The sequence below is a fragment of the Carcharodon carcharias genome, chromosome 16 (genome assembly GCF_017639515.1).
Source record: "Carcharodon carcharias isolate sCarCar2 chromosome 16, sCarCar2.pri, whole genome shotgun sequence".
In the NCBI taxonomy this organism is placed as follows: Eukaryota; Metazoa; Chordata; class Chondrichthyes; order Lamniformes; family Lamnidae; genus Carcharodon; species Carcharodon carcharias.
Genome location: NC_054482.1, coordinates 22,073,520 through 22,100,395, shown reverse-complemented (window position 1 = coordinate 22,100,395; position 26,876 = coordinate 22,073,520). Strand labels below are relative to the sequence as shown.

The 26,876-nt window shown below is 38.2% G+C and overlaps 1 protein-coding gene across 1 annotated transcript in view; it reads left to right on the top strand.

Annotated features, from left to right (window-relative positions):
* Nucleotides 1-26,876, top strand: part of pappa2 (pappalysin 2) — a 641,043-nt gene that overhangs the window by 359,201 nt on the left and 254,966 nt on the right. Inside the window, exon 12 of the mRNA XM_041207795.1 lies at nucleotides 575-710. Coding sequence (XP_041063729.1) covers nucleotides 575-710 — 136 coding nt within the window. The remainder of the gene's footprint in view (nucleotides 1-574; nucleotides 711-26,876) is intronic.

The window sequence follows — 26,876 nt, the reverse complement described above, 5'->3', positions numbered from 1 at the left end:
TGCTTTCACAATTTAAGCCCATGACAATTTGGTGATCCAAATTGACATAGACTTAGATTTAGTCAACAGAATATCAAAGAGAGAAGTAAGATTATTTTCCTCGCCAAGAGTTAATTAGAATGTCTGATGCTTTCCAAGTGGCTATTGTGGCAGAAAATTCTAACATTTAAAAGGCAATCTGTAAGTATTTGAGTGGGAAGAATGTGAAAAGATTTGGTGAAATCAACTTAGAGTAGATGACTTCAGAAGAGTTAGCCTTTGGCGAAGGAACAATTGGCTGAAAGCTTCCCCAGGTAGTACTGGTGCTCTGGCACTCAGAGCCAACATGAGGTCCTCGCAACAAACAGACTGCAAACTTATTGCTGTAAAATTGTACTGGGTTCTGATTAAGGGTCGCACCCTAAATGCTTCTTGTTCTCTCTCAGACACGGTGGATTTCCAGCATTTTCTGTTTTTTTAAAATATATTTCAATTACTCCCATTTGCAGTATGTCCTCTTGTCCCTTTACTGGATTAAAAGATATTTTTGTAATTTCAAATGCTGCTTTCTTCATGTTTCTTTTTTAAAACTTAGGTCAGTTTTGATCACCCTGGTGTGGCCAGTTCGATTCTAATTTATTTATCTGCAGATGGCACAACACTGTATGATCAACAGCGCAAATCGGTTACAGTCCAGCTCATTGACACCAGTGGACACAACCATTCTCTGGGTATGTATGCTCCAGCCAGATGCCAGGCAGCCACTTCGAATCACTTCTTGCCATAAATGTTGTCAGCACCGGAATCGCCAATAACCTTTCCAACCCCTAAAAAGCCACCTGTGCAGTTAAGCCACGGCAGCCAGCAAAAGAGACGGTACCAAGTGAAAAACAAAAGCTTGCACAAAAGCAAAGAAAAGTGGAAATCCAGCGGACTGGGAGAGCTGTGTTAAAAATAAGAATGGCCATAAAGGGATTTGAAGAAAGTCATAAGAGCTGCAAGAAGGGAATATGGGAAAAAAATACTTGCAAGGGATATCAAAGCTAACAGTAAAAGTTCCCGTAAATATATTATGAGAGAGTGTGGTAAAGGGGAATGTGGGTTCATTAAAGACAGATGCATGTGAGACCATAATGAACAATAAGGAAACAGCAGACTTGTTAAGTATATATTGTGTCGCATTTTACAGTGGAAGAATGGTACAAAGGAAGTTGAAAATAATTCAAGGGGTGAAAATTACATGATTTGATACAAATAACAAAAATTGTATGGGGAAATAATGGGACAAATTTCCAGAGCTTGATGGCTTCCACACCAGGATATGAAAGAAATAGGCAGTGAGATTGCGGATGTATTAGCCACAATTATTATCATTATTTCAAATTCCAAATCCTTTGGATTGATAAACTGTTTAAATATTGTTTATTGATGATACAGTGCCATGGTATTAGTGTTTTACATGTTGGCATTGTAGTGTCTATAACCATGGTAACCGTGTTTAAATGTTGTCTATAGATGCTACAGTGTCACAGTATCATATTGATTATTAAGGGTACAGTGCCAGGTATCACTGGTACAGTGTTGTTTATAAATACAACAATTGCATGATATCAATTTTGAAAAGTTGTTTATAGATAGTACAGTGTCATGGTTAAATATGTTTTATGGATGCTAAAATGCAGTGGTATCAGTGTTTAACAGTTGTTTACAGTTGGCACAGGGCCAGGGGGCCGGTGTTTTAAATGGTGTTTATTGATGGTACGTTGACATGGTATCAGTGCTTAGATGTTACCTATAGATTGTACAATGCCATCTCATCATTGTTTAAATGTTGTTTATAGATGGTACCATGTCATGACGTCAGTGTTTAAATAGTGATTATGGATGGTAAGTTGCCATGATCTCACAGTCTTTAAATGTTGTTTATTGATAGTACAGTGCTCTGGTGTCAGTGTCTGGTTTTTTATAAATTCTGTAGTACCACCGTATCTGCATTTAAATGTTGTTTACAGATGATAAATTGCCAGGGCATCAATAATTAAGTGATGCTTATTGATGATCCAGTGCCACGGTATCAGTGTTTAAATGGTGTTTATAGATTGTTATGAACCCCATGGAGGCCAATAGCTTTTAAAAAGATATTTGATTTTCCATTCGCTGACTGAAAGGATTATATAATAAGATTTCAAGATTTAAGACTTTTACTGTAACAAACAAAGAGCAACTTTGTCTAAAAACTTTGCAGGAGGCAAATTACACTGTAAACTTCAAACTAGGAGTGGAATGTCCCAGATTTTCATCAAGTGTGATAGTGAGTGGGGAAAGGAATGCTTTACCTGCTGGTTGCAATGGTGGCTTCTCACACTGAATCATCCCAATTCCGCCTCATGAATCATGCATTCCCAGGAAACATGCCATTTTGCTGGCGGGCGCCCTCCGATTCACCCGCCAGGCCGTCACCTCCCTGTTTCCACAGGCCACATTTAAAGTGCAGCCAAGCGCACACCTCTCGGTGCTTCCAGCCCAGGACTGCTGCACAGAAGATATAGCCCCGAAAGGCAAGAAGACTGCAGCCCTGTGATTCAGTGATGCATCCCTGGAACACACTTTGGGCACTGTGGAGGCCCGCTGTGATGTCCTCTACCCCAGCTCTGGCTGCAGGAGGGGCAGCAACATCACCAATCTGGCTTGGGAGCTGGTGTCAACGGTGGTCAGTGCCAATGCCCTGCAAAAGAGGACACTCATTCAGCACCGAAAGAGGATGGATGAACTCTTCCGTGCCACCAGAGTAAGTCACTCTTCTCATCACTCTCAACTCACATGCTCACAAACCCTCCTCACACATCCACAGTTCAAGGGACATCACCATTCACTCACTCACACTGACGCACAGCAGCAGCAGTGTGTACCATCTACAAGATGCACTGCAGGAATTCACCAAGGCTTCTTCGACAGCACCTTCCAAACCCATGACCACCGGCATCTAGAAATACAAGGGCTGCAGATAGATGGGAAGTTCCCCTTCAAGTCATTCACCATCCTGACTTGGAAATATATCACCATTCCTTCACTGTTGCTGGGTCAAAATCCTGGAACTCCCTTCCTAACAGCACTGCGGGTGTACCTACAGCATACAGACTGCAGCAGTTCAAGAAGGCAGCTCACCACCACCTTCTCAAGGGCAACTAAGGATGGGCAATGAATGCTGGCCCAGCCAGCGAAACTCACATCCCATGAATGAAAAGAAAGTCATCTTCATTGTCCTCATCCTGTCCGTGGCATCACTTACCACCCACACATGCCAGGCATACCTATCATCTGGCCTGGCAGGCGTCCTGCTTATGCTCTCTCCATCGATACATATGCAGGACAAGCTGGAACACCACAAGAGGGAGAGGTCACTGACCAGTGCAGGAATGCCCGAAATCAAGGTAAAAGCAAAATACTGCGGATGCTGGAAATCTGAAACAAAAACAGGAAATGTTGGAAAAACTCAGCAGGTCTGACAGCATCAGGGGAGAGAAAAAAAAGAGTTAACGTTTCAAGTCTGTATGACTCTCCTTCCGCTCTGATGAAGAGTCATAAGGACTTGAAATGTTAACTCTGTTTTTATTCTCTCCACAACAGCTGTTAGATCTGTTGAGTTTTTCCAGCATTTGTTTCTGATTTTGTTTAGTGCCTGAAATCAAGGTCCTCATGGACTTTGAAAATAGAGTCATCTAACTAGCCAGAGCTCACCCACACCCTCCACGAGCACAAAGACACACATCGTGGTGGGATCTACTTCCAGAGCAGCCTTGGGATCATAATCTGGTGAGTACATCGCATTGTCTGATCCACAGCAGGCAGCAGCAGGGACTTCCCAGTCTTCTAGCATTCAGAGGGCTGCTGGAGGCCAGAATTCTGCTGAGTCCAAGTCAGATGACGAGCCCCTGGGCTCGGTCATACCTCAGTTGCTGGAGCCGCAAAAGCAAGCTCGGGAATAACAGGAAGGGGTGTCTGCTGCACTCCTCAGTTTGCAAGGCATGATGGAGGCGTCTGTCCGCTTTCAGTCTGAGGTGATAGCGCCAGCAAGCCAATGCAGTGAGGTCAGTGCTGGTAGGATGGTGACTGCCATGGAGACCTTGGTCTAGAACATCGATCCTACACTGCCGCGCGGGTTGAACTCCATTGCTAATACCATAGTTAGCTTGGCAACACGAGAGGGGTGCGGGGCATCTCAATCACACGGAAGCTTCCCCTTCTCCTCAAGGGGTTAACCAGAGACCCTAAAGAAGCCATAGGGAGGAGGTGCACACCCTGGGGCCATCCAACCAGGTGATTCGAGGAGGGTCCGACCAATCTGACTCCCCTCTTCCTGTGACCCCAGAAAATCCAGCTCCACAGGCCAAGGAGGGTGCCACTGCCACACAGCAGGACCCCAAAAGCAGGCCGGGGCCCTCCAGGACTCGGCCCTCCAGAGGATGCCCATGAAGGTCATCACAGACAGGTTGTAGCAGTCAGCAGGCTGCCTCCTCCTGTGAGCGGCTGAGGAGCACCAAGACGTAGTGGTAGGGTTAGGAAGGTCAAGAAGATATAGTTGCACAGCCTGGGCACGGGTGTTAATCAGTTGTACAAAATGTTCACTATTGTAACTGAACTCCCAAGAATGTCTCCTTGCCAATGGCTCCTTGTTCTGATGAGCAGTGTTCGTGTCACTCAGATGTGAAATCTTGGTTCCTGCACAATGTAAAAGCAGCTGTCTCTGTCCAGGGCCTCTTCCCTGTGCTTTGTGTAACCTTCCCAGCACACTGATGGTGCACCTTCACAGTCACTGGTCACATCAGTCATGCCTGCACCTCGATGGGGCTTATCATTGCTGCCAGAATGCCCTGGGCCAGCAGCAGAGAGTTCCATCATTCTCTCTGTGCGGCCCCAGCACCTTTGAGGTGCGGCTGGCCCCCCATTCACCAACAGCTGTGTCTGGTGACAGTGTGTTCCTGAAGCGTTCAGCTCACGAAGGATGCCACAGGGTCAGGAGAAGTTAAAGTTTCCCAGCTGCATCTTCATGATATGACCTTGTTTACAGAGTGCAAGCGAGCTGCCAACAGCCAGACTGGAGTCAGATATTCACATAAACTGTGGAGTGTCTATGGAGTTGCCCCATTGCATGTCGTCATCATCCACCTGGAATGTAGGGTCTGTGGGCATCTGCTGTGTCTCCATGACAAGAGCCTTATCATAGAGGTATGTGCACTACCATCAGTCAGTCAGGTATCAAACATTCACAGATGCAATGTGAGGATCTATGGTGTCTCCTCACTGCATGTCATCATCATCCTCCACAAATCTAGCAGCTATGAGGGCCTCCCAAGTGTGCTTGCCTCATCTGGTATGGGTACATCTACAATGCTGTTGGGAGTTCCAGGATTTTGATCCAGTGACAGTGAAAGAATGACAACATAATTCCAAGTCAGCTCAGTGTGCGGCTTGGAGAGGACCTTGCAGGTGCTGCTCATGTCCTTCTAGTTGGTAGAGGTCACGGGTTTGCATGGTGCTGTCGAAGGAGCCTTGGTGAGTTGCTGCAGTGCACCTTGTATATAGCATACACTGTTGCCACTGTACATCAGTGGTGGAGGGAGTGAATGTTTAAGTTGCTGGATGGGGTGCTGATCATTCAGACTGATTTGTCCTGGATGGTATCAATCTTCTTGAGTGTTTTTGGAGCTTCATTCGTCAAGGCAACTGGAGAGTATTCCATCACACGCCTGACTTGTGCCTTGTAGATGGTGGACACGAATTGGGCAGGAGCCAGAGGGTGAGTTACTTGTTTCAGGATCCCCAACCTCTGACCATTTCTTGTAGCCACAGCCTGTATACAGCTAGTCCAGTTCAGTTTCTGGTCAATGGTAACCCCCCAGAACGTTGATAGTGGGGGATTCAACAATGGCAATGCCATTGAATGTCAAGGGGAGATGGTTAGATTCTGTCTTGTTTGAGATGGTCATTGCCTGGCACTTGTGTGGTGCAAATGTTACTTGCCACTTGTCAGCCCAAGCCTGGATATTGACCAGGTCTTGTTGCATATGGACACGTTTCAGTATCTGAGGAGTTGCACATGGAGCTGAACATTTCACAATCATCAGCGAACACCTCCACTTTTGACCTTATGATGGAAGGAAGGTCATTGATGAAGCAGCTGAAGATGGTTGGGCCGAGGATACTACCCTGAGGAACTCCTGCAGTGATATCCTGGAGCTGACCACAGCCATCTTCCTTTGTGTTAGGTATGATGCCAACCAGTGAAGAGTCATCCCCTTGATTGACATTTTACTTCAATTTGCTAAGGGTCCTTGATGTCAAGGCTTTTTGGGTTGAGCCCTTTTCCAAAGTTTGAAACAAGCCTGCAATTAAGTCAGGATCTAAGTGGCCCTGGCAGAACTCAAACTGAGCATCAGTGAGCAGTTATTGCTGTGTAAATGCTGCTTGATAGCATTGTTGACGACACCTATCACTTTGCTAGTGATTGAGAGTAGACTGATGGGGCAGTAATTAGCTGGATAGGATTTGTTCTGCTTTTTGTGGGCAGGACATACCTGGGTAATTTCCTACATAGCTGGGTAGATATCAGTGTTGTAGCTGTACTGGAACAGTTTGGCTCAGGATGCAGCGAGTTCTGGAGCACAAGTCTTCGGTACTATTGCTGGAATGTTGTCAGGGTCCATAGTTTTTGCAGTATCCAGTTCCTTCAGCCCTTTCATGATAACATTTGGAGTGAATCAAATTGGTTGAAGACTGGCATCTATGATGTTGGGGACCTCCAGAGGAGGCTGAGATGGATCATCTGCTTAGTATTTCTGGCTGAAGATTGTTGCAAATGCTTCAACCTTATCTTTTGCACTGCTCTGCTGGGCTCCCCCATCATTGAGGATGGGGATATTTGTGGAGCCTACTCCTCCAGTGAGTTGTCTAATTGTCACCACCATTCATGACTGGATGTGGTAGGACTGCAGAGCTTAGATCTAATCCATTGGTTCTGGAATTGCTTAGCTCTGTCTGTCACTTGCTGCTTCTGCTGTTTGGCATGTAAGTAGTCCTGTTTTGTAGCTTCACCAGGTTGACACCTCATTTTTATGTATGCCTGGTGCTGCTCCTGACATGCCCTCCTGTACTCTTCATCGAACCAGGGTTGATACCTTGAATTGATGGTAATGGCAGACTGGTGGGATATGCCGGGCCATGTGATGAATGCTATTTACAGAAGGAATGTGCCATGATATCTCTGTATAAATATTGCCTGTAGATGATACGGTGCCATGGTGTCAGTGTTCAAATGATATTTCATGATGGTAGAGTGCCATGATATCATTGTATAAATCTTGATTATTAATAGTAGAGTACTGTGATATCAGTATTGACACATTGTTTATTATTGTTAGTGTGACATGGTACCAGTGGTTAAATGTTGTCTATTGATGGTACGGTGCCATGGTATCAGTGCTTTAGATGTTGGTTATATGTGGTGCAATTCCATGTCAGTGTTTAAATGTTATTTACTAATGGTATTGTGTCCTGGTAGCAGTGTTTAAATGGTGTTTACAGATGGTGCAGTATGATAGTATCAGTGTATAAATGGTGTTTACAGATTGTATACTGTCATGGTATCAGTGTTTAAATGGTGTTTATAGATTGTATAGTGTCATTGTATCAGTGTTTAAATGGTGTTTACAGATGGTACAGTGTGATGGTATCAGTGTTTAAATGGTATTTACAGATGGTACAGTGTGATGGTATCAGTGTTTAAATTGTATTTACAGATGGTACAGTGTGATGGTGTCAGTGTTTAAATGGTGTTTACAGATGGTATTGTGTGATGGTATCTGTGAATAAATGGCGTTTACAGATGGTACAGTGTGATGGTATCAGTGTTTAAATGGTATTTACAGATGGTACAGTGTGATGCTATCAGCGTTAAAATGGTATTTACAGATGGTACAGTGTGATGCTATCAGTGTTTAAATGGTATTTACAGATGGTATAGTGTGATGGTATCAGTATTTAAATGGTGTTTACAGATGGTACAGTGTGATGGTTTCAGCATTTAAATGGTATATACAGATGGTACAGTGTGATGGTTTCAGCGTTTAAATGGTATTTAGAGATGGTACAGTGTAATGCTATCAGTATTTAAATGGTGTTTGCACGTGGTACAGTGTGATGGTATCATTGTTTAAATGGTTTTTACAGATGGTACAGTGTGATGGTATCAGTGTTTAAATGGTGTTTACAGATGGTACAGTGTGATGCTATCAGTGTTTAAATGGTATTTACAGATGGTACAGTGTGATGGTTTCAGCGTTTAAATGGTATTTACAGATGGTACAGTGTGATGGTATCCGTGTTTAAATGTTGTTTACAGATGGTACAGTGTGATGGTTTCAGCGTTTAAATGGTATTTACAGATGGTATTGTGTGATGGTATCTGTGTATAAATGGCGTTTACGGATGGTACAGTGTGATGGTATCAGTGTTTAAATGGTATTTACAGATGGTACACTGTGATGGTATCAGTGTTTAAATGGTGTTTCCAGATGGTACAGTGTGCTGGTATCTGTGTTTAAATGGTATTTACAGATGGTACAGTGTGATGGTATCAGTGTTTAAATGGTATTTAAAGATGGTACAGTGTGATGGTATCAGTGATTAAATGGTGTTTACAGATTGTATAGTGTGATGGTATCAGTGTTTAAATGATGTTTACAGATGGTACAGTATAATGGTATCAGTGTTTAAGTGGTGTTTACAGATTGTATAGTGTCATGGTATGAGTGTTTAAATGGTGTTTACAGATGATACAGTGTGATGTTATCAGTATTTAAATGGTATTTACAGATGGTACAATGTGATGCTATCAGTGTTTAAACGGTATTTACAGATGGTACCGTGTGATGGTATCAGTGTTTAAATGGTGTTTTTTCAGATTGTATAGTGTCATGGATTGAGTGTTTAAGTGGTGTTTACAGATCATACAGTGTGATGGTATCGGTGTTTAAATGGAATTTACAGATGGTACAGTGTGATGCTATCAGTGTTTAAATGGTATTTACAGATGGTACAGTGTGATGCTATCAGTGTTTAAATGGTGTTTACAGATGGTACACTATGATGCTATCCGTGTTTAAATGGTGTTTCCCGACTGGACAGTATGATGGATTCAGCGTTTAACTCGTATGTACAGATGGTACAGTGTGATGGTATCAGTGTTTAAATGGTATTTACAGATGGTACAGTGTGATGGTATCAGTGTTTAAATTGTATTTGCAGATGGTACAGTGTGATGGTGTCAGTGTTTAAATTGTGTTTACAGATGGTATTGTGTGATGGTATCTGTGAATAAATGGCGTTTACAGATGGTACAGTGTGATGGTATCAGTGTTTAAATGGTATTTACAGATGGTACAGTGTGATGCTATCAGCGTTAAAATGGTATTTACAGATGGTACAGTGTGATGCTATCAGTGTTTAAATGGTATTTACAGATGGTATAGTGTGATGGTATCAGTATTTAAATGGTGTTTACAGATGGTACAGTGTGATGGTTTCAGCATTTAAATGGTATATACAGATGGTACAGTGTGATGGTTTCAGCGTATAAATGGTATTTAGAGATGGTACAGTGTAATGCTATCAGTATTTAAATGGTGTTTGCACGTGGTACAGTGTGATGCTATCATTGTTTAAATGGTATTCACAGATGGTACAGTGTGATGGTATCAGTGTTTAAATGCTGTTTACAGATGATACTGTGTGATGGTATCAGTGTTTAAATAGTATTGACAGATGGTACAGTGTGATGGTTTCAGCGTTTAAATGGTATTTACAGATGGTACAGTGTGATGGTATCCGTGTTTAAATGTTGTTTACAGATGGTACAGTGTGATGGTTTCAGCGTTTAAATGGTATTTACAGATGGTATTGTGTGATGGTATCTGTGTATAAATGGCGTTTACGGATGGTACAGTGTGATGGTATCAGTGTTTAAATGGTATTTACAGATGGTACACTGTGATGGTATCAGTGTTTAAATGGTGTTTCCAGATGGTACAGTGTGCTGGTATCTGTGTTTAAATGGTATTTACAGATGGTACAGTGTGATGGTATCAGTGTTTAAATGGTATTTAAAGATGGTACAGTGTGATGGTATCAGTGATTAAATGGTGTTTACAGATTGTATAGTGTGATGGTATCAGTGTTTAAATGATGTTTACAGATGGTACAGTATAATGGTATCAGTGTTTAAGTGGTGTTTACAGATTGTATAGTGTCATGGTATGAGTGTTTAAATGGTGTTTACAGATGATACAGTGTGATGTTATCAGTATTTAAATGGTATTTACAGATGGTACAGTGTGATGCTATCAGTGTTTAAACGGTATTTACAGATGGTACCGTGTGATGGTATCAGTGTTTAAATGGTGTTTTTTCAGATTGTATAGTGTCATGGATTGAGTGTTTAAGTGGTGTTTACAGATCATACAGTGTGATGGTATCGGTGTTTAAATGGAATTTACAGATGGTACAGTGTGATGCTATCAGTGTTTAAATGGTATTTACAGATGGTACAGTGTGATGCTATCAGTGTTTAAATGGTGTTTACAGATGGTACAGTGTGATGATATCAGTGCTTAAATGGTATTTACAGATGGTACAGTGTGATGGTATCAGTATTTAAATGGTGTTTACAGATGGTACAGTGTGATTTTTTCAGCTTTTAATGGTATTTACAGATGGTACAGTGTGATGGTATCAGTGTTTCAATGGAATTTACAGATGGTAAAGTGTGATGATATCAGTGTTTAAATGGTATTTACAGATGGTAGAGTGTGATGGTTTCAGTGTTTAAATGTTTTTTACAGATGGTACAGTGTGATGCTATCCGTGTTTAAATTGTGTTTACCTATTGAACAGTATGATGGATTCAGCGTTTAACTCGTATGTACAGATGGAACGGTGTGATGGTATCAACGTTAAAATGGTATTTACAGATGGTAGAGTGTGATGGTTTCAGTGTTTAAATGTTTTTTACAGATGGTACAGTGTGATGCTATCCGTGTTTAAATTGTGTTTACCTATTGAACAGTATGATGGATTCAGCGTTTAACTCGTATGTACAGATGGTACGGTGTGATGGTATCAACGTTAAAATGGTATTTACAGATGGTACAGTGTAATGGTTTCAGCCTTTAAATGCTATTTACAGATGGTATAGTGTGATGATATCAGTGTTTAAATGGTGTTTACAGATGTTATAGTGTGATGGTTTCAGCGTTTAAATGGTATTTACAGATGGTACAGTGTGATAGTATCAGTGTTTAAATGGTATTTACAGATGGTACAGTGTGATGGTATCAGTGTTTAAATGCTATTTACAGATGGTACAGTGTGATGCTATCAGTGTTTAAATGGTATTTACACAAGGAACAGTGTGATGGTTTCAGCGTTTAAATGGCATTTACAAATGGTACAGTGTGATGGTATAAGTGTTTAAATGGTATTTACACATGATACAGTGTGATGGTATCAGTGTTTAAATGGTATTTACAGATGGTATAGTGTGATGTTATCAGCATTTCAATGGTATTTACAGATGGTACAGTGTGATGGAATCAGTGTTTAAATGCTGTTCACAGATGGTACAGTGCGATGGTGTCAGTGTTTAAATGGTGTTTACAGATGGTACAGAGTGATTGTTTCAGTGTTTAAATGTTGTTAACAGATGGTACACTGTGATGCTATCAGTGTTTAAATGGTGTTTACAGATTGGACATTATGATGGATTCAGCGTTCAAATGGTATTTTAAGATGGTACAGAGTGATGGTATCAGTGTTTAAATGCTATTTATAGATGGTACAGTTTGATGGTATCAGTGTTTAAATGGTGTTTACCGATGGTACAGTGTGATGGTGTCAGTGTTTAAATGCTGTTTACAGATGATACTGTGTGATGGTATCAGTGTTTAAATAGTATTGACAGATGGTACAGTTTGATGGTATCAGTGTTTAAATGGTATTTACAGATGGTACAGTGAGATGGTATCAGTGTTTAAATGATATTTACAGATGGTACAGTGTGATGGTATCAGTGTTTAAATGATATTTACAGATGGTACAGTGAGATGGTATCAGTGTTTAAATGGTATTTACAGATCATACAGTGTGATGGTATCGGTGTTTAAATGATATTTACAGATGGTACAGTGAGATGGTATCAGTGTTTAAATGATATTTACAGATGGTACAGTGTGATGGTATCAGTGTTTAAACGGTGTTTGGAGCTGGTGCAGTGTGATTGTTATCAGTGTTTAAATGATATTTACAGATGGTACAGTGTGATGGTATCAGTGTTAAATGGTGTTTACAGATGGTGCAGTGTGATGGTTTCAGTGTTTAAATGGTATTTACAGATGGTACAGTGTGATGGTATCACTGTTTAAACGGTGTTTGGAGCTGGTGCAGTGTGATTGTTATCAGTGTTTAAATGATATTTACAGATGGTACAGTGTGATGGTATCAGTGTTAAATGGTGTTTACAGATGGTGCAGTGTGATGGTTTCAGTGTTTAAATGGTATTTACAGATGGTACAGTGTGATCGTTTCAGTGGTTAAATGGTATTTACAGATGGTACAGTGTGATGTTATCAGTGTTTAAATGGTATTTACAGATGGTACAGTGTGTTGGTTTCAATGTTAAATGGTATTTACAGATGTTACAGTGTGATGGTTTCAGTGTTTAAATGGTGCTTACAGATGGTACACTGTGATGCTATCAGTGTTTAAATGGTGTTTACAGATTGGACTGTATGATGGTGTCAGCGTTTAAATGGCATTTACCGATGGTACAGTGTGATGGTATCAGGTTTTTAATCATATTTACAGATGGTACAGTGTGATGGTTTCAGTGTTTAAATGGTATTTAGAGATGGTACAGTGTGATGGTATCAGTGTTTTAATGGTAGTTACAGATGGTACAGTGTGATGCTATCAGCGTTTAAATGGTGTTTACAGATGGTACAGTTTGATGCTATCAGTGTTTAAATGGTATTTACAGATGGTACAGTGTGATCGTTTCTGTGGTTAAATGGTATTTACAGATGGTACAGTGTGATGTTATCAGTGTTTTAATGGTATTTGCAGATGGTATATTGTGATATTTTCAGTGTTTAAATGGTATTTACAGATGGTACAGTGTGATGGTTTTGTTGTTTAAATGTTATTTACAGATGGTACAGTGTGATGCTATCAGTGTTTAAACGGTATTTACAGATGGTACAGTGTGATGGTATCAGTGTTTAAATGGTATTTACAGATGGTACAGTGTGATGCTATCAGTGTTTAAACAGTATTTACAGATGGTACAGTGTGATGGTATCAGTGTTTAAATGGTGTTTAGAGATGGTGCAGTGTGATTGTTATCAGTGTTTTAATGGTATTTGCAGATGGTACAGTGTGATCGTTTCAGTGGTTAAATGGTATTTACAGATGGTACAGTGTGATGGTTTCAGTGTTTAAATGGTATTTAGAGATGGTACAGTGTGATGGTATCAGTGTCTAAATGGTATTTACACATGGTACAGTGTGAAGGTTTCAGTGTTTAAATGGTATTTACATGTGGTACAGTGTGATGGTTTCAGTGTTTAAATGGCATTTACAAATGGTACAGTGTGATGGTTTCAGTGTTTAAATGGTATTTACAGATGGTACACTATGATTGTATCAGTGTTTAAATGGTGTTTACAGATGGTACAGTGTGATGGTGCCAGTGTTTAAATGGTATTAACAGCTGGTACCTTGTGATGGTATCAGTGTTGAAATGGTATTTACAGATGGTACAGTGTGATGCTATCAGTGTTGAAATGGTATTTACAGATGTACAGTGTGATGCTCTCAGTGTTTAAATGGTATTTACAGCTGGTACCTTGTGATGGTATCAGTGTTGAAATGGTATTTACAGATGCTACAGTGTGATGGTATCAGTGTTTAAATGGTATTTACAGATGGTATAGTGTTATGGTATCAGTGTTTAAATGGTATTTACAGATGGTACAGTGTGATGGTATCAGTGTTTTAATGGTGTTTACAGATGGTACAGTGTGATGGTTTCAGCGTTTAAATGCTGTTTACAGATGGTACAGTGTGATGTATCAATGTTTAAATGGTGTTTGGAGATGGTACAGTGTGATGCTATCAATGTTTAAATTGTGTTTACATATGGTACGTTGTGATGCTATCAGTGTCTTAATGGTATTTACAGATGGTACAGTGTCATGGTTTCAGTGTTTAAATGGTATTTACAGATGGTACAGTGTGATGGTTTTGTTGCTTAAATGGTATTTACAGATTGTACAGTGTGATGGTATCAGTGTTTATATGGTATTTACAGATGGTACAGTGTGATGGTATCAGTGTTTTATTGGTATTCACAGATGTTACCGTGTGATGTTTTCAGTGTTTAAATGGTGTTTACAGATGGTACACTGTGATGCTATCAGTGTTTAAATGGTATTTGCAGTTGGTACAGTGTGATGGTTTCAGTGTTTAAATGGTATTTTCAGATGGTACAGTGTGATGGTATCAGTGTTTAAATGATGTTTACAGATGGTACAGTATAATGGTATCAGTGTTTAAGTGGTGTTTACAGATTGTATAGTGTCATGGTATGAGTGTTTAAATGGTGTTTACAGATGATACAGTGTGATGTTATCAGTATTTAAATGGTATTTACAGATGGTACAGTGTGATGCTATCAGTGTTTAAATGGTATTTACAGATGGTACCGTGTGATGGTATCAGTGTTTAAATGGTGTTTTTTCAGATTGTATAGTGTCATGGATTGAGTATTTAAGTGGTGTTTACAGATCATACAGTGTGATGGTATCGGTGTTTAAATGGAATTTACAGATGGTACAGTGTGATGCTATCAGTGTTTAAATGGTATTTACAGATGGTACAGTGTGATGCTATCAGTGTTTAAATGGTGTTTACAGATGGTACAGTGTGATGGTATCAGTGTTTAAATTGTATTTACAGATGGTACAGTGTGATGGTGTCAGTGTTTAAATGGTGTTTACAGATGGTATTGTGTGATGGTATCTGTGAATAAATGGCGTTTACAGATGGTACAGTGTGATGGTATCAGTGTTTAAATGGTATTTACAGATGGTACAGTGTGATGCTATCAGCGTTAAAATGGTATTTACAGATGGTACAGTGTGATGCTATCAGTGTTTAAATGGTATTTACAGATGGTATAGTGTGATGGTATCAGTATTTAAATGGTGTTTACAGATGGTACAGTGTGATGGTTTCAGCATTTAAATGGTATATACAGATGGTACAGTGTGATGGTTTCAGCGTTTAAATGGTATTTAGAGATGGTACAGTGTAATGCTATCAGTATTTAAATGGTGTTTGCACGTGGTACAGTGTGATGCTATCATTGTTTAAATGGTATTCACAGATGGTACAGTGTGATGGTATCAGTGTTTAAATGGTGTTTACAGATGGTACAGTGTGATGCTATCAGTGTTTAAATGGTATTTACAGATGGTACAGTGTGATGGTTTCAGCGTTTAAATGGTATTTACAGATGGTACAGTGTGATGGTATCCGTGTTTAAATGTTGTTTACAGATGGTACAGTGTGATGGTTTCAGCGTTTAAATGGTATTTACAGATGGTATTGTGTGATGGTATCTGTGTATAAATGGCGTTTACGGATGGTACAGTGTGATGGTATCAGTGTTTAAATGGTATTTACAGATGGTACACTGTGATGGTATCAGTGTTTAAATGGTGTTTCCAGATGGTACAGTGTGCTGGTATCTGTGTTTAAATGGTATTTACAGATGGTACAGTGTGATGGTATCAGTGTTTAAATGGTATTTAAAGATGGTACAGTGTGATGGTATCAGTGATTAAATGGTGTTTACAGATTGTATAGTGTGATGGTATCAGTGTTTAAATGATGTTTACAGATGGTACAGTATAATGGTATCAGTGTTTAAGTGGTGTTTACAGATTGTATAGTGTCATGGTATGAGTGTTTAAATGGTGTTTACAGATGATACAGTGTGATGTTATCAGTATTTAAATGGTATTTACAGATGGTACAATGTGATGCTATCAGTGTTTAAACGGTATTTACAGATGGTACCGTGTGATGGTATCAGTGTTTAAATGGTGTTTTTTCAGATTGTATAGTGTCATGGATTGAGTGTTTAAGTGGTGTTTACAGATCATACAGTGTGATGGTATCGGTGTTTAAATGGAATTTACAGATGGTACAGTGTGATGCTATCAGTGTTTAAATGGTATTTACAGATGGTACAGTGTGATGCTATCAGTGTTTAAATGGTGTTTACAGATGGTACACTATGATGCTATCCGTGTTTAAATGGTGTTTCCCGACTGGACAGTATGATGGATTCAGCGTTTAACTCGTATGTACAGATGGTACAGTGTGATGGTATCAGTGTTTAAATGGTATTTACAGATGGTACAGTGTGATGGTATCAGTGTTTAAATTGTATTTGCAGATGGTACAGTGTGATGGTGTCAGTGTTTAAATTGTGTTTACAGATGGTATTGTGTGATCGTATCTGTGAATAAATGGCGTTTACAGATGGTACAGTGTGATGGTATCAGTGTTTAAATGGTATTTACAGATGGTACAGTGTGATGCTATCAGCGTTAAAATGGTATTTACAGATGGTACAGTGTGATGCTATCAGTGTTTAAATGGTATTTACAGATGGTATAGTGTGATGGTATCAGTATTTAAATGGTGTTTACAGATGGTACAGTGTGATGGTTTCAGCATTTAAATGGTATATACAGATGGTACAGTGTGATGGTTTCAGCGTATAAATGGTATTTAGAGATGGTACAGTGTAATGCTATCAGTATTTAAATGGTGTTTGCACGTGGTACAGTGTGATGCTATCATTGTTTAAATGGTATTCACAGATGGTACAGTGTGATGGTATCAGTGTTTAAATGCTGTTTACAGATGATACTGTGTGATGGTATCAGTGTTTAAATAGTATTGACAGATGGTACAGTGTGATGGTTTCAGCGTTTAAATGGTATTTACAGATGGTACAGTGTGATGGTATCCGTGTTTAAATGTTGTTTACAGATGGTACAGTGTGATGGTTTCAGCGTTTAAATGGTATTTACAGATGGTATTGTGTGATGGTATCTGTGTATAAATGGCGTTTACGGATGGTACAGTGTGATGGTATCAGTGTTTAAATGGTATTTACAGATGGTACACTGTGATGGTATCAGTGTTTAAATGGTGTTTCCAGATGGTACAGTGTGCTGGTATCTGTGTTTAAATGGTATTTACAGATGGTACAGTGTGATGGTATCAGTGTTTAAATGGTATTTAAAGATGGTACAGTGTGATGGTATCAGTGATTAAATGGTGTTTACAGATTGTATAGTGTGATGGTATCAGTGTTTAAATGATGTTTACAGATGGTACAGTATAATGGTATCAGTGTTTAAGTGGTGTTTACAGATTGTATAGTGTCATGGTATGAGTGTTTAAATGGTGTTTACAGATGATACAGTGTGATGTTATCAGTATTTAAATGGTATTTACAGATGGTACAGTGTGATGCTATCAGTGTTTAAACGGTATTTACAGATGGTACCGTGTGATGGTATCAGTGTTTAAATGGTGTTTTTTCAGATTGTATAGTGTCATGGATTGAGTGTTTAAGTGGTGTTTACAGATCATACAGTGTGATGGTATCGGTGTTTAAATGGAATTTACAGATGGTACAGTGTGATGCTATCAGTGTTTAAATGGTATTTACAGATGGTACAGTGTGATGCTATCAGTGTTTAAATGGTGTTTACAGATGGTACAGTGTGATGATATCAGTGCATAAATGGTATTTACAGATGGTACAGTGTGATGGTATCAGTATTTAAATGGTGTTTACAGATGGTACAGTGTGATTTTTTCAGCCTTTAAATGGTATTTACAGATGGTACAGTGTGATGGTATCAGTGTTTCAATGGAATTTACAGATGGTAAAGTGTGATGATATCAGTGTTTAAATGGTATTTACAGATGGTAGAGTGTGATGGTTTCAGTGTTTAAATGTTTTTTACAGATGGTACAGTGTGATGCTATCCGTGTTTAAATTGTGTTTACCTATTGAACAGTATGATGGATTCAGCGTTTAACTCGTATGTACAGATGGAACGGTGTGATGGTATCAACGTTAAAATGGTATTTACAGATGGTAGAGTGTGATGGTTTCAGTGTTTAAATGTTTTTTACAGATGGTACAGTGTGATGCTATCCGTGTTTAAATTGTGTTTACCTATTGAACAGTATGATGGATTCAGCGTTTAACTCGTATGTACAGATGGTACGGTGTGATGGTATCAACGTTAAAATGGTATTTACAGATGGTACAGTGTAATGGTTTCAGCCTTTAAATGCTATTTACAGATGGTATAGTGTGATGATATCAGTGTTTAAATGGTGTTTACAGATGTTATAGTGTGATGGTTTCAGCGTTTAAATGGTATTTACAGATGGTACAGTGTGATAGTATCAGTGTTTAAATGGTATTTACAGATGGTACAGTGTGATGGTATCAGTGTTTAAATGCTATTTACAGATGGTACAGTGTGATGCTATCAGTGTTTAAATGGTATTTACACAAGGAACAGTGTGATGGTTTCAGCGTTTAAATGGCATTTACAAATGGTACAGTGTGATGGTATAAGTGTTTAAATGGTATTTACACATGATACAGTGTGATGGTATCAGTGTTTAAATGGTATTTACAGATGGTATAGTGTGATGTTATCAGCATTTCAATGGTATTTACAGATGGTACAGTGTGATGGAATCAGTGTTTAAATGCTGTTCACAGATGGTACAGTGCGATGGTGTCAGTGTTTAAATGGTGTTTACAGATGGTACAGAGTGATTGTTTCAGTGTTTAAATGTTGTTAACAGATGGTACACTGTGATGCTATCAGTGTTTAAATGGTGTTTACAGATTGGACATTATGATGGATTCAGCGTTCAAATGGTATTTTAAGATGGTACAGAGTGATGGTATCAGTGTTTAAATGCTATTTATAGATGGTACAGTTTGATGGTATCAGTGTTTAAATGGTGTTTACCGATGGTACAGTGTGATGGTGTCAGTGTTTAAATGCTGTTTACAGATGATACTGTGTGATGGTATCAGTGTTTAAATAGTATTGACAGATGGTACAGTTTGATGGTATCAGTGTTTAAATGGTATTTACAGATGGTACAGTGAGATGGTATCAGTGTTTAAATGATATTTACAGATGGTACAGTGTGATGGTATCAGTGTTTAAATGATATTTACAGATGGTACAGTGAGATGGTATCAGTGTTTAAATGGTATTTACAGATCATACAGTGTGATGGTATCGGTGTTTAAATGATATTTACAGATGGTACAGTGAGATGGTATCAGTGTTTAAATGATATTTACAGATGGTACAGTGTGATGGTATCAGTGTTTAAACGGTGTTTGGAGCTGGTGCAGTGTGATTGTTATCAGTGTTTAAATGATATTTACAGATGGTACAGTGTGATGGTATCAGTGTTAAATGGTGTTTACAGATGGTGCAGTGTGATGGTTTCAGTGTTTAAATGGTATTTACAGATGGTACAGTGTGATGGTATCACTGTTTAAACGGTGTTTGGAGCTGGTGCAGTGTGATTGTTATCAGTGTTTAAATGATATTTACAGATGGTACAGTGTGATGGTATCAGTGTTAAATGGTGTTTACAGATGGTGCAGTGTGATGGTTTCAGTGTTTAAATGGTATTTACAGATGGTACAGTGTGATGGTATCACTGTTTAAACGGTGTTTGGAGCTGGTGCAGTGTGATTGTTATCAGTGTTTAAATGATATTTACAGATGGTACAGTGTGATGGTATCAGTGTTAAATGGTGTTTACAGATGGTGCAGTGTGATGGTTTCAGTGTTTAAATGGTATTTACAGATGGTACAGTGTGATCGTTTCAGTGGTTAAATGGTATTTACAGATGGTACAGTGTGATGTTATCAGTGTTTAAATGGTATTTACAGATGGTACAGTGTGTTGGTTTCAATGTTAAATGGTATTTACAGATGTTACAGTGTGATGGTTTCAGTGTTTAAATGGTGCTTACAGATGGTACACTGTGATGCTATCAGTGTTTAAATGGTGTTTACAGATTGGACTGTATGATGGTGTCAGCGTTTAAATGGCATTTACCGATGGTACAGTGTGATGGTATCAGGTTTTTAATCATATTTACAGATGGTACAGTGTGATGGTTTCAGTGTTTTAAATGGTATTTAGAGATGGTACAGTGTGATGGTATCAGTGTTTTAATGGTAGTTACAGATGGTACAGTGTGATGCTATCAGCGTTTAAATGGTGTTTACAGATGGTACAGTTTGATGCTATCAGTGTTTAAATGGTATTTACAGATGGTACAGTGTGATCGTTTCTGTGGTTAAATGGTATTTACAGATGGTACAGTGTGATGTTATCAGTGTTTTAATGGTATTTGCAGATGGTATATTGTGATATTTTCAGTGTTTAAATGGTATTTACAGATGGTACAGTGTGATGGTTTTGTTGTTTAAATGTTATTTACAGATGGTACAGTGTGATGCTATCAGTGTTTAAACGGTATTTACAGATGGTACAGTGTGATGGTATCAGTGTTTAAATGGTATTTACAGATGGTACAGTGTGATGCTATCAGTGTTTAAACAGTATTTACAGATGGTACAGTGTGATGGTATCAGTGTTTAAATGGTGTTTAGAGATGGTGCAGTGTGATTGTTATCAGTGTTTTAATGGTATTTGCAGATGGTACAGTGTGATCGTTTCAGTGGTTAAATGGTATTTACAGATGGTACAGTGTGATGGTTTCAGTGTTTAAATGGTATTTAGAGATGGTACAGTGTGATGGTATCAGTGTCTAAATGGTATTTACACATGGTACAGTGTGAAGGTTTCAGTGTTTAAATGGTATTTACATGTGGTACAGTGTGATGGTTTCAGTGTTTAAATGGCATTTACAAATGGTACAGTGTGATGGTTTCAGTGTTTAAATGGTATTTACAGATGGTACACTATGATTGTATCAGTGTTTAAATGGTGTTTACAGATGGTACAGTGTGATGGTGCCAGTGTTTAAATGGTATTAACAGCTGGTACCTTGTGATGGTATCAGTGTTGAAATGGTATTTACAGATGGTACAGTGTGATGCTATCAGTGTTGAAATGGTATTTACAGATGTACAGTGTGATGCTCTCAGTGTTTAAATGGTATTTACAGCTGGTACCTTGTGATGGTATCAGTGTTGAAATGGTATTTACAGATGCTACAGTGTGATGGTATCAGTGTTTAAATGGTATTTACAGATGGTATAGTGTTATGGTATCAGTGTTTAAATGGTATTTACAGATGGTACAGTGTGATGGTATCAGTGTTTTAATGGTGTTTACAGATGGTACAGTGTGATGGTTTCAGCGTTTAAATGCTGTTTACAGATGGTACAGTGTGATGTATCAATGTTTAAATGGTGTTTGGAGATGGTACAGTGTGATGCTATCAATGTTTAAATTGTGTTTACATATGGTACGTTGTGATGCTATCAGTGTCTTAATGGTATTTACAGATGGTACAGTGTCATGGTTTCAGTGTTTAAATGGTATTTACAGATGGTACAGTGTGATGGTTTTGTTGCTTAAATGGTATTTACAGATTGTACAGTGTGATGGTATCAGTGTTTATATGGTATTTACAGATGGTACAGTGTGATGGTATCAGTGTTTTATTGGTATTCACAGATGTTACCGTGTGATGTTTTCAGTGTTTAAATGGTGTTTACAGATGGTACACTGTGATGCTATCAGTGTTTAAATGGTATTTGCAGTTGGTACAGTGTGATGGTTTCAGTGTTTAAATGGTATTTTCAGATGGTACAGTGTGATGGTATCAGTGTTTAAATGATGTTTACAGATGGTACAGTATAATGGTATCAGTGTTTAAGTGGTGTTTACAGATTGTATAGTGTCATGGTATGAGTGTTTAAATGGTGTTTACAGATGATACAGTGTGATGTTATCAGTATTTAAATGGTATTTACAGATGGTACAGTGTGATGCTATCAGTGTTTAAATGGTATTTACAGATGGTACCGTGTGATGGTATCAGTGTTTAAATGGTGTTTTTTCAGATTGTATAGTGTCATGGATTGAGTATTTAAGTGGTGTTTACAGATCATACAGTGTGATGGTATCGGTGTTTAAATGGAATTTACAGATGGTACAGTGTGATGCTATCAGTGTTTAAATGGTATTTACAGATGGTACAGTGTGATGCTATCAGTGTTTAAATGGTGTTTACAGATGGTACAGTGTGATGGTATCAGTGCTTAAATGGTATTTACAGATGGTACAGTGTGATGGTATCAGTATTTAAATGGTGTTTACAGATGGTACAGTGTGATTTTTTCAGCTTTTAAATGGTATTTACAGATGGTACAGTGTGATGGTATCAGTGTTTCAATGGAATTTACAGATGGTAAAGTGTGATGATATCAGTGTTTAAATGGTATTTGCAGATGGTACAGTGTGATGGTATCAGTGTTTAAATGGTATTTACAGATGGTACAGTGTGATGCTATCAGTGTTTAAACGGTATTTACAGATGGTACAGTGTGATGGTATCAGTGTTTAAATGGTGTTTAGAGATGGTGCAGTGTGATTGTTATCAGTGTTTTAATGGTATTTGCAGATGGTACAGTGTGATCGTTTCAGTGGTTAAATGGTATTTACAGATGGTACAGTGTGATGATATCAGTGCTTAAATGGTATTTACAGATGGTACAGTGTGATGGTATCAGTATTTAAATGGTGTTTACAGATGGTACAGTGTGATTTTTTCAGCCTTTAAATGGTATTTACAGATGGTACAGTGTGATGGTATCAGTGTTTCAATGGAATTTACAGATGGTAAAGTGTGATGATATCAGTGTTTAAATGGTATTTGCAGATGGTATAGTGTAATGGTATCAGTGCTTAAGTGGTATTTACAGATGGTACAGTGTGATGGTTTCAGTGTTTAAATGGTGTTTACAGGTGGTACACTATGATGCTATCCGTGTTTAAATGGTGTTTCCCGACTGGACAGTACGATGGATTCAGCGTTTAACTCGTATGTACAGATGGTACAGTGTGATGGTATCAGTGTTTAAATGGTATTTACAGATGGTAGAGTGTGATGGTTTCAGTGTTTAAATGTTTTTTACAGATGGTACAGTGTGATGCTATCCGTGTTTAAATTGTGTTTACCTATTGAACAGTATGATGGATTCAGCGTTTAACTCGTATGTACAGATGGTACGGTGTGATGGTATCAACGTTAAAATGGTATTTACAGATGGTACAGTGTAATGGTTTCAGCCTTTAAATGCTATTTACAGATGGTATAGTGTGATGATATCAGTGTTTAAATGGTGTTTACAGATGTTATAGTGTGATGGTTTCAGCGTTTAAATGGTATTTACAGATGGTACAGTGTGATAGTATCAGTGTTTAAATGGTATTTACAGATGGTACAGTGTGATGGTATCAGTGTTTAAATGCTATTTACAGATGGTACAGTGTGATGCTATCAGTGTTTAAATGGTATTTACACAAGGAACAGTGTGATGGTTTCAGCGTTTAAATGGCATTTACAAATGGTACAGTGTGATGGTATAAGTGTTTAAATGGTATTTACACATGATACAGTGTGATGGTATCAGTGTTTAAATGGTATTTACAGATGGTATAGTGTGATGTTATCAGCATTTCAATGGTATTTACAGATGGTACAGTGTGATGGAATCAGTGTTTAAATGCTGTTCACAGATGGTACAGTGCGATGGTGTCAGTGTTTAAATGGTGTTTACAGATGGTACAGAGTGATTGTTTCAGTGTTTAAATGTTGTTAACAGATGGTACACTGTGATGCTATCAGTGTTTAAATGGTGTTTACAGATTGGACATTATGATGGATTCAGCGTTCAAATGGTATTTTAAGATGGTACAGAGTGATGGTATCAGTGTTTAAATGCTATTTATAGATGGTACAGTTTGATGGTATCAGTGTTTAAATGGTGTTTACCGATGGTACAGTGTGATGGTGTCAGTGTTTAAATGCTGTTTACAGATGATACTGTGTGATGGTATCAGTGTTTAAATAGTATTGACAGATGGTACAGTTTGATGGTATCAGTGTTTAAATGGTATTTACAGATGGTACAGTGAGATGGTATCAGTGTTTAAATGATATTTACAGATGGTACAGTGTGATGGTATCAGTGTTTAAATGATATTTACAGATGGTACAGTGAGATGGTATCAGTGTTTAAATGATATTTACAGATGGTACAGTGTGATGGTATCAGTGTTTAAATGATATTTACAGATGGTACAGTGAGATGGTATCAGTGTTTAAATGATATTTACAGATGGTACAGTGTGATGGTATCAGTGTTTAAATGATATTTACAGATGGTACAGTGAGATGGTATCAGTGTTTAAACGGTGTTTGGAGCTGGTGCAGTGTGATTGTTATCAGTGTTTAAATGATATTTACAGATGGTACAGTGAGATGGTATCAGTGTTTAAACGGTGTTTGGAGCTGGTACAGTGTGATTGTTATCAGTGTTTAAATGATATTTACAGATGGTACAGTGTGATGGTATCAGTGTTAAATGGTGTTTACAGATGGTGCAGTGTGATGGTTTCAGTGTTTAAATGGTATTTACAGATGGTACAGTGTGATTGTTATCAGTGTTTAAATGATATTTACAGATGGTACAGTGTGATGGTATCAGTGTTAAATGGTGTTTACAGATGGTGCAGTGTGATGGTTTCAGTGTTTAAATGGTATTTACAGATGGTACAGTGTGATGGTATCACTGTTTAAACGGTGTTTGGAGCTGGTGCAGTGTGATTGTTATCAGTGTTTAAATGATATTTACAGATGGTACAGTGTGATGGTATCAGTGTTAAATGGTGTTTACAGATGGTGCAGTGTGATGGTTTCAGTGTTTAAATGGTATTTACAGATGGTACTGTGTGATCGTTTCAGTGGTTAAATGGTATTTACAGATGGTACAGTGTGATGTTATCAGTGTTTAAATGGTATTTACAGATGGTACAGTGTGTTGGTTTCAATGTTAAATGGTATTTACAGATGTTACAGTGTGATGGTTTCAGTGTTTAAATGGTGCTTACAGATGGTACACTGTGATGCTATCAGTGTTTAAATGGTGTTTACAGATTGGACTGTATGATGGTGTCAGCGTTTAAATGGCATTTACCGATGGTACAGTGTGATGGTATCAGGTTTTTAATCATATTTACAGATGGTACAGTGTGATGGTTTCAGTGTTTAAATGGTATTTAGAGATGGTACAGTGTGATGGTATCAGTGTTTTAATGGTAGTTACAGATGGTACAGTGTGATGCTATCAGCGTTTAAATGGTGTTTACAGATGGTACAGTTTGATGCTATCAGTGTTTAAATGGTATTTACAGATGGTACAGTGTGATCGTTTCTGTGGTTAAATGGTATTTACAGATGGTACAGTGTGATGTTATCAGTGTTTTAATGGTATTTGCAGATGGTATATTGTGATATTTTCAGTGTTTAAATGGTATTTACAGATGGTACAGTGTGATGGTTTTGTTGTTTAAATGTTATTTACAGATGGTACAGTGTGATGCTATCAGTGTTTAAACGGTATTTACAGATGGTACAGTGTGATGGTATCAGTGTTTAAATGGTATTTACAGATGGTACAGTGTGATGCTATCAGTGTTTAAACAGTATTTACAGATGGTACAGTGTGATGGTATCAGTGTTTAAATGGTGTTTAGAGATGGTGCAGTGTGATTGTTATCAGTGTTTTAATGGTATTTGCAGATGGTACAGTGTGATCGTTTCAGTGGTTAAATGGTATTTACAGATGGTACAGTGTGATGGTTTCTGTGTTTAAATGGTATTTAGAGATGGTACAGTGTGATGGTATCAGTGTTTAAATGGTATTTACACATGGTACAGTGTGAAGGTTTCAGTGTTTAAATGGTATTTACATGTGGTACAGTGTGATGGTTTCAGTGTTTAAATGGCATTTACAAATGGTACAGTGTGATGGTTTCAGTGTTTAAATGGTATTTACAGATGGTACACTATGATTGTATCAGTGTTTAAATGGTGTTTACAGATGGTACAGTGTGATGGTGCCAGTGTTTAAATGGTGTTTACAGATGGTACGGTGTGATGGTATCAGTGTTGAAATGGTATTTACAGATGGTACAGTGTGATGCTCTCAGTGTTTAAATGGTATTAACAGCTGGTACCTTGTGATGGTATCAGTGTTGAAATGGTATTTACAGATGGTACAGTGTGATGCTATCAGTGTTGAAATGGTATTTACAGATGTACAGTGTGATGCTCTCAGTGTTTAAATGGTATTTACAGCTGGTACCTTGTGATGGTATCAGTGTTTAAATGGTATTTACAGATGCTACAGTGTGATGGTATCAGTGTTTAAATGGTATTTACAGATGGTATAGTGTTATGGTATCAGTGTTTAAATGGTATTTACAGATGGTACAGTGTGATGGTATCAGTGTTTTAATGGTGTTTACAGATGGTACAGTGTGATGGTTTCAGCGTTTAAATGCTGTTTATAGATGGTACAGTGTGATGTATCAATGTTTAAATGGTGTTTGGAGATGGTACAGTGTGATGCTATCAATGTTTAAATTGTGTTTACATA